Source organism: Ruditapes philippinarum, unplaced genomic scaffold (assembly GCF_026571515.1).
Source record: "Ruditapes philippinarum isolate M1 unplaced genomic scaffold, ASM2657151v2 ctg5425_1_1_1_1, whole genome shotgun sequence".
Classification (NCBI taxonomy): domain Eukaryota; kingdom Metazoa; phylum Mollusca; class Bivalvia; order Venerida; family Veneridae; genus Ruditapes; species Ruditapes philippinarum.
The window spans coordinates 50,700-63,840 of record NW_026854953.1 but is presented as its reverse complement, the minus strand read 5'-3'; the positions used below and the strand labels follow the sequence as shown (position 1 = coordinate 63,840).

Sequence of the window (13,141 nt, the reverse complement as noted above, 5' to 3'; positions counted from 1 at the left end):
TTCTCCAATCTAAGTATTTTACATAGAAACAAAATTTCATACCTGTATATCTGGAACAGAAAGATACACTTTCATTTTAGTCCCAAATTCTTGAAATCATACAATATCATCTCACCATTTCAAATGTTGATAAATAGTGAAACAAAAACAAATTGCCAATGGCATTTTTCTCAAATTGACATGCAGGGAAAGTACATGTATAATATAATGCCCCAAAAGCAATTTCTTTTTCACCATCTTTTTTTCCAGATGTTTTTAAATCATCATCGTAGTTGTACATAAGAATGCTTCTCAATCATGCTTTACGCAAGTTTAACTCCAGGAACATCATTTTCATTGAGAGAAATGTGAATAAAAGTATTCGTAACCAGTATCTAGTATAATCGACATGTAGATTAGTCCGAAACTTACGATATGTGGGTATTTTTAGAACAGGTCTCTTATTAGTGACGTATACGATGCTTACATTGTATCTTATTTTTCATTAATCAGTTTCATATTTTATATCATTAGAAAAACCTGTATACATTGTACTCATATTTGACACATTAAAAAGAGATTTTCAAAACATTTTCCTTTTTTCTTGGTAAATGTTTAAACTAAGCCCTTTCTGTCAAATATTGACAAGAACGTCGAGATCTATAGTTTAGTTAGGTTGAACATCACAAAATAATTTTATGCTTAAGAGGCACATTATTGAAATATATAATGGTAATCGTTGATTTTGTTATATTCCGTCGGTTTCCGTCGCGCAGGTTTCAAAACGGTATGACGGTAGGGGTCCGGAATCGTATTAGATACATAATAAAGAATAAAAAAAAATAGAAAAAAACTTTGTGTTGATACGTAGATAATCGCACTGAAAGGCAATTAATTAAACGTTAATTATATCGTATGTAACGATGGGAATTTCGAATGTAGGACAAAACCCCACCAGTTAAAACCCCACCTCTCAAAATTTTATAGAGTGGACAAAACCCCACCACTTCAGTTTTATAGAGTGGACAAAACTTTCTTGTAAACATGTTAAAAAACAAACAATTGTGCATCAGCAGAAACTCAAAAGAATGTGTGAACAACTCATCAACAAGCCTGAGTTTCTTCAGGCTATCGGCCACTGTATCCGCTTAAACTAAGTACAATGAAGCACAATGAAGGAAAATAGACTCAACTGCATAAATTAGAAATGTGCTATACAAAATGTGCTATTTATAATAATTAATTGATGAAAAGGTGCTATAATCTTGATTTATAGTAAGTTGTTTATTTTTTATATAAATAAATTGAAGAAATGAATTTGAAGAAACTAATAGTAATTGATAATTCAAGGTCATAAATGTGGCACAGTCTCAAATAAATGACTACTCTTTGATGTTGATTTAACAGTTTGTAAATTGTTTGTATAATCTCATTCATTGTATTATATTGCTATTGAAATAAATGCTATATGCTATAATTATCATGTTTTGTTCTTTAGGGATTTGGATGGGTTTTTTGTGCACAGTTTGTTGCACCTTTTTTGCAATCAGAACATCATTAAATAATCTGTTTTGTTCTTCAAGGATTTGGATTAAGTTTTTTGTGTACAGTTTGTAACACCTTTTTTGCATATTGCACATGCAAGATGTACATGCATTGTTAATAAAATTGTTTATTCTTATATTACACAAATGTTATATTGAAATTAAACAAGCGGGCCATGATGGCCCTGAGGTCGCTCACCTGTATATTGGCCCCCGGAGCGGGGCCATTTTAAACCCCAGGGCTTTTATTGGAACAAACTTGGAAGACACTCATTAGAAGATGTTTCACGATGTTAAGTTTTTAATGAAAAACAATGCTCCCCCCACCCCCGCAGGGTCAATTTTCACCCGAGGGCTTTTATTTGAACAAACTTGGTAGACACCCACAAGAAGATGTTTCATGCTAAACATCTTAGCTCTAGCTCATTGGGGTTTTTAAAAGAAGATTTTTAAGTTTTTGCTATACACGTATGAGGAAAATCAATGACCCCCCGGGCGGGACCAATTTTGACCCCAGGGCTTTTATTTGAACAAATTTTGTAGACACTCACTAGAAGATGTTTCATGCTTAATATCTAAACTCTAGCTATTTGGGTTTTTTCAAAGAAGATTTTTAAGTTTTTGCTATACACATATAAGGAAAATCAATGACCCCCGGGGAGGGGCCAATTTTGACCCCAGGGCTTTTATTTGAACAAACTTGGTAGATACCCATTTGATTAGAACATGTTTCATGCTAAATATCTTAGCTCTAGCTCTTTGAGATCTTTAAAAGAAGATGGTTTAAGTTTTTATTATATGCATATAGGGAAAATCAATGACCCCCTGGGACGGGGCCAATTTTGACCCCAGGGCTTTTATTTGAACAAACTTGGTAGACACTCATTAGAAGATGTTTCATGCTGAATATCTTAGCTCTAGCTCTTTGGGTTCTTTAAAAGAAGATTTTTTAAAGTTTTTACTATATGCATATAGGGAAAATCAATGACCCCTTGGGGCGGGGCCAATTTTGACCCCAGGGATTTTATTTGAACTAACTTGGTAGACACTCACTAGAAGATGTTTAATGCCAAATATCTAAGCTCTAGCTCTTAGGGATTTTTAAAAGAAGATATTTAAAGTTTTTTCTTTCGGTTGCCATGGCAACCAGAGTTCTGCATGGAATTAAATTCTTTGAACATTTTTTAAAGGTGACCACCAAAGGAACATTCCTGTGAAGTTTGGATGAAATTGGCTTAGTGGTTTATGAGGAGATGTCATTTAAAGTAAAAGTTTACGGACGGACGGACGGACGACGGACGGACGGACGCCGGACAAAAAGCGATCACAAAAGCTCACCCTGTCACTTTGTGACAGGTGAGCTAAAAATAAAATGTGAAAAAAATGTGTATATTATATATATTTTAATTCATCAAATCTTGCCCAATAATTGGTAAGTGTGGGGTTTTGTCCACTCTATAAAACTGAAGTGGTGGGGTTTTGTCCACTCTGTAAAATTTAGTGGTGGGGTTTTGTCCACTCTATCAAATTTTGAGTGGTGGGGTTTTAACTGGTGGGGTTTTGTCCGTCTTCCGGGAATTTCAACAAAATTATATATTTTTTCGTTAGCGCATAATAATGATGCATAACACTTTTACAGTAGAATTGCATTGTTGCATGCAATAATAAAAACATATGTATTTTCATAGTCACTTTGCAAATATTCGATGATCGGTAATTATTTGTCGGTAATTATCAGATCCTGAACCTGTAACCCATACGGATTTCAATGTATGGTACAACAGTTTATGTATAAAGTAGAATTACAAGTAGAATTACCAGCATATCACTTGCCTTACAAGTCTCGGTGGCAACGGGAGGGGAATTGTCCGCCCTCTAAAATTCACGGGAGGGGAATTGTCCGCCGTAAAAAAATAACGGGAGGGGAAATGTCCGGGTTGTGAAAAAAACATTCAAATTTACTGGGAGGGGAATCGTCCGGGAGGGGAATTGTCCGGATACCCGGTGGCAAACATTACTCAACATATTGTTCCCCTTTTTTATACTTGAACCATTAAACTGATATTTTCTTATGATCTTCATGATAATACACTCATTTTTCTATCCGGCGACTTGATGCTTTAGTATCAAAATCTCTACTTATAAACTATTTAGGTTGTTTTTATTTGTTTGGGTCGTCAGACCAAACAAATAATGGTAGCGAAATTTCAGAGTCTAATGTTGCTAATTGCAAATGCCGAAAGTAGTCCAATTTTTTGGAGCGGTTACTTCCCTTTTGTATGTACACTAAAGCCGAAAAATTCAGGGGAGATCACTGCGTAAAGATGGTCAAAGACAGGCGCATCAATTTTCAAGCAAAGTAATTCCCGAATGGTCAAAGATTTCTAATATTGTTTTATTGTATTTTCTGATCGAAAATAACTAAATACAAAGCGGACATTCAATCTCTGACACAGAAGTTTACTACAAACCTAACAACAAGTAGTTCTCAAAACAGCTAAAAACTAGCGATTTAAAAGAAAGAAATATTTTATTTTGTTACAAGTATCCAACAAATTACAACGCATTTAAAGTTAAACAATAGCGTTGGCTTATAGAATTGTCAATAAATGCACAATCACAAATTACGCGGATGAATATGATTTTTATCAATGAAAATACTATTTTTAGCCATGTTGATTACCGAATACTACACAAACCGAGTAGTGGAATATATAGATTCTACATGCCGGACCGTTTGGGCGAGAGGATTTTTGCTAAAATATCTACTTCAATTATAAACAACAGGTTTAGCCTAAACAAAATACCTCGAAATTAATAAGGATTACAAACCCGAACTGCAATGGAAGTTCCAAATTTAGAATGATTTGATATTATTCAGACACACTGTGTATAACTTTTCCGTGGTACAAGGGTAACGCGCTCGCCTCGTGAGTGAGAGGTCTCGAGTTCGTATCCAAGTCGAGAAAACTTTTTTTTTTTGTTAAATTCTTTTTTTTAAGTGTTTTTGTTAAGGAAGTAGCCATGATATACAAAGATAAAGTGTGGCTGTCGTAAAAAAGGACATAAATGATTTTTTTGATGCAACTCTAGTTATGCAGAATTACGGATGTATCAAACTCTGGTGCCTTACAAAAGGAATTATAATACATAAAAATAAACTTATACAGGAAAATGCATACAGATATACAGTACGATTGCAAAGATCAGAAAATACCACAGAACTTGCAGCCGTTTGATTCTTTATAAATATACATGCTTATAGTAAGCTCCAGGATTATTTACATCTGTGTTAAACAACAGTTAAAGTCGTTACAAGCCCTAATTTAGAATAATATGGTTTTCTTCAGGCCGTTCACATATAAATTCACCGTGGCTGAAGGGTTTTCGGGCTCGCTTAGGAAGCGAGAGGTCTGGAGTTCAAATCCCAGTAAAGGTTACTCATTTTTTTAAATTGTTAAAGTCAAATAAACATTGGATTGAATATCAGTGTTGCAATTAGTCTAATAGCCAATTTACTACAATTAAAACGCTGGAAAGCATTGGTGGCACTAAACATATAATCTCACAACCTGCACCTTTCTTACATTCTGAGACCCAAACAAATTCAGCGCCTTCTGTGCTTTGATTATATCTCCTGCGTAGGAAGTATAAAGTCCTACTTAGGAGTTAGAAAGCTCTACGTAGGAGGTTTTGTATGGAACATTATGAATTAGCACCTGGACGCTTCCATATAAATTGTTTGTGTTATTGTATTATAAATTACAAGTACGTAACATTTACCTTCTGGAACTGTCTGTAGAATGTGGGAATGATTCCGACACCAGGAAACCATATCCGCACATTCAAATTCTGACCGTTGTTCCGACGGTTTCTTAACCAGTTTTATAAATGTGTCATGCATTTTTACAGTTCTTGTATTGGAAAATCAACTCGACTGAATTTCACCTTCAATGTGTATATATCTTTTTTATTCACGATCGTCAAAATGATAATCGTTAATAATGTTCCAAATTATCACTTATTGTTGAACTATCAACGGCGTGTGTAACTGTTGTTTATATTCCTTTATATCACAATTGTCAAGTTTCTTAATTTTGAATCAGCTTAACAGAACTCCAACATTAAACATTTTAAACCATATAAAAATTTCTATTTATATTTTTATCATATTTCGCCGCTGTAAACGCTCGGCAATATAAGCATACGAACTCGGACTAAAACGTCTGTAAATCTTGATATGATACAAAGCATGTATTGGTTGATCAATACAATAATGTACAAACACGCGACCATCTATTTAAAATCAATTTTGTATGACCCTTATCAGCCATCTTTCTCTATGTCCTTGCATTAACACTATGACGATGCGTACATTAAGGAATGTGCAGATTATCTCGATATATATATACGCGAGGGAAAAAACAAAAAAAAAAAAAAAAACATGTCATTTTATTATTATGCGATTAATGATGTAGGACGGGTTATTTTCAACAGGTGTACTTGTATAACTTCTTATAAGAAAAAAAAGTTATAATTTCCGGTTAATTTTGCAATCAATACGTAAAAAAGTCATTTAATTTCAATCAGAAACGTTCAAGATACTTTAAAACGGAAATTAAACTAAATATGTATATAATATAGGTAGTTTTGTTTATCTTTTGTATTTTGGTAACTGATCACATCACAGATACGACTACTAGTGCCTTAGTGCCTTCAGCAAGGAACTGATATTCACTTCTGTAAATGTTACAGCAGAGGTAAAGTGCGACTGACCATAGAAAAGATTTAATTAAAATTTTATTAGAGGTTTAATTAATCTTAACAATATTAGAAAATTTATTTACCTTCTGGGATATTTTCTAGAAGCGATGAATGATTTTGTATCCATGGTACCATGTCCGAGCACTCAAATTCCGATCGTAACTCCGGAGTTTTATTTACTACTGCTATAAACTCGTCATGCATCTTGTGTTATTACCCAAGGCGCCCTTAAAGTTAGCCCTTTATTCAAAACAATTGTCGAATCATTTATCATTTAAATTCCTCAATATTTTTAAAAATACTGACGACACAAATATGCAAATTAACTGGCAGACGAAAATGATTATATATGCTTCCACATTACTGACATTATAGTTTGAGAATGTTTTCTTATCCTTTAAAAATAGCAAACATCAAATTAAAAACACAATCACAAAAAAACAACAACAGACAATTTTAAACATCCGTTTTCTAAAAAAACTGACGCTTTTATCATAATGAAATCCTAAAATGAGGCTTTTCAAAAAAATTATTTTATGATTTTTACAGTGTAATTGTGTCCGTAAGTTTAACTTGAAATTTGAGTGAAACTCAATAACCTGCAATAACACATAAAGAAACCCCCAAGGTCGGAACATTCAATTCTTTATGAATACACAATACCATGAAATCTTCTACCATACCTTTGCAAACTTAACCAAGCTATCAAGTTTTAAAAAAGTGTATTTTTGTACATTAAAACATGGTCAAATATTTGTAAACAATCGTTGAAACATACTGTAAATATATAAACATAATCAATTATGAACAGGGTGATTCAATGATAATAACTTATTTTTGGTTTAACTACAGCAGGGGAGTTCGTTAGGTATGTGTTGGGAAAATAGATCATTTAATGTTTTTCTCACGTTTCAAAATACGTCAATAACGAGAAAGACTGAAATGATCAATACCAAGTGCGTGATCAATATAAGATTTTATGAATGTCTTAATGTCTGTTATCGGTCATCTGTTTTACAAAAGATCTATACAGATAAAGCTTTGTCATGCAACACAAAAAGGCCAGGCTTTTGTTAATATGAATAACATAAACATATTATCACAAACATGTATTAAATATAATGCAGTAAACACAAATGTATATTTACAGTTGTTACAGATATTTGGCCTTATTTCAGTCTACAATAATAAATAGCTGGATTAATATTTTTTTACTCTTAGACTAATATATTTTTATTTGTTTATTATTTCATTATATATACTTTAAATTAAGTTGCGTTTTATAAACCACCATGTCTTGAACGTGTATTATGAATGCATTCTGTCCTAAAAGAAGTAAGAATTGGCAAGATAAATTCACCAATTTCAAGCAACTTGATATTCTAAAGCAATACATTTTATATTGATTCTATAACCACAGACACTAAATCAATAATAAGGTCAGAACGCGGAAATTCTTAGATGTTTAGATAAAAAAACATAAGAAATGCGAACAAATGCATAAACGTGTACATGTCATTTTTTCCCATAAAAAGTAATCAATACAATAGCCTAGCCGTTAAAATGATATTGGAAACTACTTTTAGCACGGGAAAATAAAGTTTCATCACTTTTTCTTTCATGGTAATCAAGCCATGCATTTGTACACACTGCATTTATGACTAACAATGTTATGAGCGTTTCAGCAGGTAGAATTTAAAAGGAAAGAAAAACGAAGGAGAGTGATGTTCACTGAGCGCAGCCCCACACAATTCCAAGTCACACACGACCACTGAACGCAGACCCAACACAATACCAAGTCACACAGGACCACTGAACGCAGCGCCACACAATACCAAGTCACACACGATCACTGAACGAGGCTACTACACAATGCCAAGTCACACAGGACCACTGAACGAAGCCCTCACACAATACCAAGTCACATACGACCACTGAACGAAGCCCCCACACAATACATGTACCAAGTCACACAGGACCACTGAACGGAGCCCCCACACAATACCAAGTCACAGAGGACCACTGATCGAAGCCCCCAAACAATGCCAAGTCACACAGGATGGACCACCGAACGAAGCTCCCACACACTACCAAGTCACACAGGACCACTGAACGCAGCGCCACACAATACCAAGTCACACACGACCACTGAACGAAGCCCCCACACAATACCAAGTCACACAGGACCACTGAACGAAGCCCCCACACAATACCAAGTCACACAGGACAACTGAACGCAGCGCCACACAATATCAAGTCACACACGACCACTGAACGAAGCCCCCACACAATACCAAATCACACAGGACAACTGAACGCAGCCCCCATACAATACCAAGTCACACAGGACCACTGAACGAAGCCCCCACACAATACCTAGTCACACAGGACTATCACACAATACCAAGTCACACAGGACCACACAATACCTAGTCACACAGGACCACTGAACGCAGCGCCACACAATACCTAGTCACACACGACCACTGAACGAAGCCCCCACATAATACCAAGTAACACAGGACCACTGAACGAAGCCTCCACGCAATACCAAGTCATACAGGGCCATTGAACGAATCCCCACACAATACCAAGTCACACACTACCACTGAATGAAGCACCCACACAATACCAAGTCACACAGGACCACTGAACGAAGCTCCCATACAATACCAAGTCACACAGGACCACTGAACGAAGCCTTCACCCTATACCAAGTCACACAGAAACACTGAACGCAGCGCCACACAATATCAAGTCACACAGGACCACTGAACGAAGCCTCCACACAATACCAAGTCACACAAGACCACTGAAGGCAGTGCCCACACAATACCAAGTCACACAGGACCACTGAACGCAGCACCACACAATACCAAGTCACACACGACCACTGAACGAAGCCCCCACACAATACCAAGTCACACAGGACCACTGAACGCAGCGCCACACAATACCAAGTCACACAAGACCACTGAACGCAGCGCCACACTATACCAAGTCACACAAGACCACTGAACAAAGCCCCCACACAATACCAAGTCACACAGGACCACTGAACGCAGCGCCACACAATACCAAGTCACACAAGACCACTGAACGCAGCGCCACACAATACCAAGTCACACAAGACCACTGAACGCAGCGCCACACAATACCAAGTCACACAAGACCACTGAACGCAGCGCCACACAATATCAAGTCACACAGGACCACTGAACGAAGCCTCCACACAATACCAAGTCACACAGGACCACTGAACGAAGCTCCCATACAATACCAAGTCACACAGGACCACTGAACGAAGCCCTCACCCTATACCAAGTCACACAGAAACACTGAACGCAGTGCCACACAATATCAAGTCACACAGGACCACTGAACGAAGCCTCCACACAATACCAAGTCACACAAGACCACTGAAGGCAGTGCCCACACAATACCAAGTCACACAGGACCACTGAACGCAGCGCCACACAATACCAAGTCACACAGGACCACTGAACGAAGCCCCCACACAATACCAAGTCACACAGGAAGTGTGTGTTTTGTTTGTTTGTCAAAAATACATGTGTGAATTAAATCTTATAAGTACTTTAAAGATATTGTCCAACATTATAAAAACCATCTTATATCCACCAATTAGCCATAGACTTTGTTTTAAAATTGACAAACTTACCTACCCAACATTTGCAGTAAATTGAAAATTTTAAATTTTTTATTTTAAGCTGCTTGACTATATCGCCAGTGTAAAAACAATGTGATAGTATTTTAAAAAGTATTTACTTCTAGATAGTTAAATGTACAACAACCAAAATTGTGAATATTTCTGCAGAAAACATGAAAAAATTCAAGTGTCACATATTTTCGCGACACCACATATTTTATTACTATTTAAAAGCGAAAATAAACAATGTTCTGTTTAAAAATCTTTACTATAAAGACAGAAAATATGTATTACTTTGGTTATTCAGAAAAAGGCTGTTTTCTGTTAATGGCTTTGTAAGTTTAATTTCTATAGGCTTATACTTAGTTTTGTGTGAAATGTTGATTAATGAAAACAACGAGTTATCAAATAAAAAACTACATGTGGCAAAATTGCATAAAAGTATAATTTAATAATTTTATAATTTAAGCATTTTAGACTAACATAGTAAGAAAATGTGAATATTAAAATGATACTTGAAATAGTTAATGTCAACTCAAGAAAATCAAACCCCTTCTTGATATAGTCCTGCTAGTAGACCCTACCATCTATGTTCATTGAAAATACATATATAACTACTGACCGCTGCTAAAACTCTTTTGCATTGATTCAGAGGAAAAGTCATTCAATATATTTTCCGCTTTTATAGGAGACACTATTTATTTCATAATAATGACAATAATTGTTAACAAGTTTTCTTTCTAACAAATCGTCTAGTTATCAGAAATAAAACGATATTTCAAGCAACCGTACAGTGACATCGCAAGCAGCCGTACGACTTGTTTTTCAGATTATGGTGAGAAACCTCAAGGATGTCAATGCCAATATTGTTTTCAAATATTCCCTCATTTTCAGTTATTTTTTGACGAGTCAAGAATGTTTGCACGAATATTAAATGTAAAGCTTCGAAATTGTTGCTTGAAGTCGACAAAATGAGAAATTTTGAGAAATCGAAGTGAGAAATCGCATTGTTTTTTTTTCCACAAATAAAAACATACCGGGAAAAATTTGCTTCATGTAAGACCCACCCATGAAAATATATAATTCTTTAATAATCGATCTTAACTGAACTATTTTACCTATATTTCAGTGAACTTTTCGAATTTCTGGTTTTAAGCGCAATAAAAAGGTTTATTCAAACCTGCAAAAGGTCTTCTAAATGTTACCAGTACTGTCGTAGGTTGTGTAATACGAAAGACCGGTAGGGCAATTTCAAGTTCATGAATCCTCGATTTCATCTTCATGAATTCACAATTTTTACTTCCTGAATCCCGTTTTCAACATACGAAATTCGAAATTCACGATTTCAGCTTCATGAGTTAACGATTTCAACTTCATGAATTCACGATTTCAACTTCAAAAATTCAACTTCGTAAATTCACTATTTCAACTTCACAAATTCAACTTTACGAATTCAACTTCATGAATTCACGATTTCAACTTCATGAATGCACGATTTCAACTTCATGAATTCACGATTTCACAATTTCAACTTCACAAATTCACGATTTCAACTTCATGAAATTTGTAAAAAAACTGTAATCTGATTGTGGCAAAATAATAACACATAGTACCGATAAAACCGCATGCAAACCTGCTTGTAGATGAAAGGCCGACACAAAACATAAAACATTCCGATGTGCGATTGAATTTAAAATGAATCTTTCTAGAATAAACTTCTCAATATGTTTAGATATATCTCAAGCGGATGTCGTACCTTGAATTCACGACATCTGGAAGGCAAAGGAAAAATCAAAAGGCTGCAAGCTCTGTGGTATTTTCTGATCTTTGCAATCTAATTCGTACTGTATATCTGTATGTATTTTTATAAACTATAATTCATCTTGCAGGGCACAGAGTTGCAGCGACTGCGTTTAGATTTTTTGCTATAACAGTTTGAGTTTGATACATACGGAAATTTGCATGAGAAGAGTTTCATACTTGCATTATGAAATCATTTATGTACATTTTTCTATGACAGTCACACTTTATTCCTACATAGCGTGGCTAATTCCTTAAGAATGAATGTTAAAATCGCTAAAAAGACACTTTAAATTTTTTAAAAAGATAGTTGCCTTGACTGGGATTTTAACCCAAAACCTTTCACTTCCTAAACGGGATTACGTGGAAATTATAACAAAAAAACTTAGAATTTCAATTAGGGTTTGTAGCCCATATTAATTTCTAGATATTTTATTCACGGTTAACCTATTGTTTAACACCTATGTAAATAATTTAGCGCCCAAACAGTCCGACATGTATATCAATAATATGTCAGATTTATTAATAGTCTAATCGACATCGCTAAAAATAGCGCTTTGTTTACGTGGATTAAATTATCGGGACAGTCACTTATGGTAGAAATTGATTATCGATCGTCGACTGTCCTAAATTCGTCCCTGTCCTAGAGTCAACATCCTTACTTGATTTTTGTATACATTGCTTGCAATGTATACAGAGTTATAAGCTATATCCCAGAAATAGATACAGGTTTATGTTTTACCGAACAACAGAAACTAGTTCTTCATTCTGCAGTATTCCGACTACACATCATTAAAATAGTGTTTGCAAAGTTGTTTAAATGCTTTGAAAGTTCCAAATCGTTCATTTTCATGAAGTAATAGACTCTACATTCCTTTAAAGAAAACAAAAAATAACAGTTCATTGATAAAATCGTAGTTTATACCTACGCGTTAAACTTCGCATATACGCATGAATGAATACATCGTAAATATAGTAAAGTCAGAGTAAAATCGATTACCGCTTATGCTAAAACATTACAAAATAAGCTTTTTTTAAACCGCTATTTTGTTGTGATTAAATGTCCGATTTTAAAATGTATTACACCAATTGAAAGCTTTGGATCTTAGCTTCATCACAATATAAACTTCAATACATCTTTTGACTCCAAAGTATTTAAATTAACTGTTAAACCTACCATATGTCAGACCATTTTACATGCGATTTATACAGTGAGATACGCAATGATAAGAATAGCCTGTCGTCTGCTAGATCTGAAAGTGTATATCGGTGTATGGGACGAAACATCTCAGATAGATATTAAATCAAATAAAATTCCTGATTTACATTTAAGCAATAAAATTGCCCTAAAATGTTTTACAAAATGAGTATGGAGCTCCGTCACAAA

General features: G+C 34.9%; 1 protein-coding gene across 5 annotated transcripts in view; it reads right to left on the bottom strand.

The window, feature by feature from the left end:
* LOC132741585 (cAMP-dependent protein kinase type II-alpha regulatory subunit-like) overlaps nt 1-13,141 on the bottom strand; it is a 90,029-nt gene that overhangs the window by 35,733 nt on the left and 41,155 nt on the right. The window contains exons 1-2 of one of the 5 annotated variants that reach the window (XM_060729788.1): nt 6,887-7,006; nt 6,371-6,527 (exon numbers count right to left, since the gene is read on the bottom strand). The exons of 3 other annotated variants lie outside the window; for them this stretch is intronic. In XM_060729788.1, coding sequence (XP_060585771.1) covers nt 6,371-6,491 — 121 coding nt within the window. In that variant the 5' untranslated portion in view covers nt 6,492-6,527; nt 6,887-7,006. Of the gene's footprint in view, nt 1-5,306; nt 5,758-6,370; nt 6,528-6,886; nt 7,007-13,141 lie in introns of those variants that run through there. One more of the 5 variants, XM_060729789.1, reaches the window with a different exon arrangement.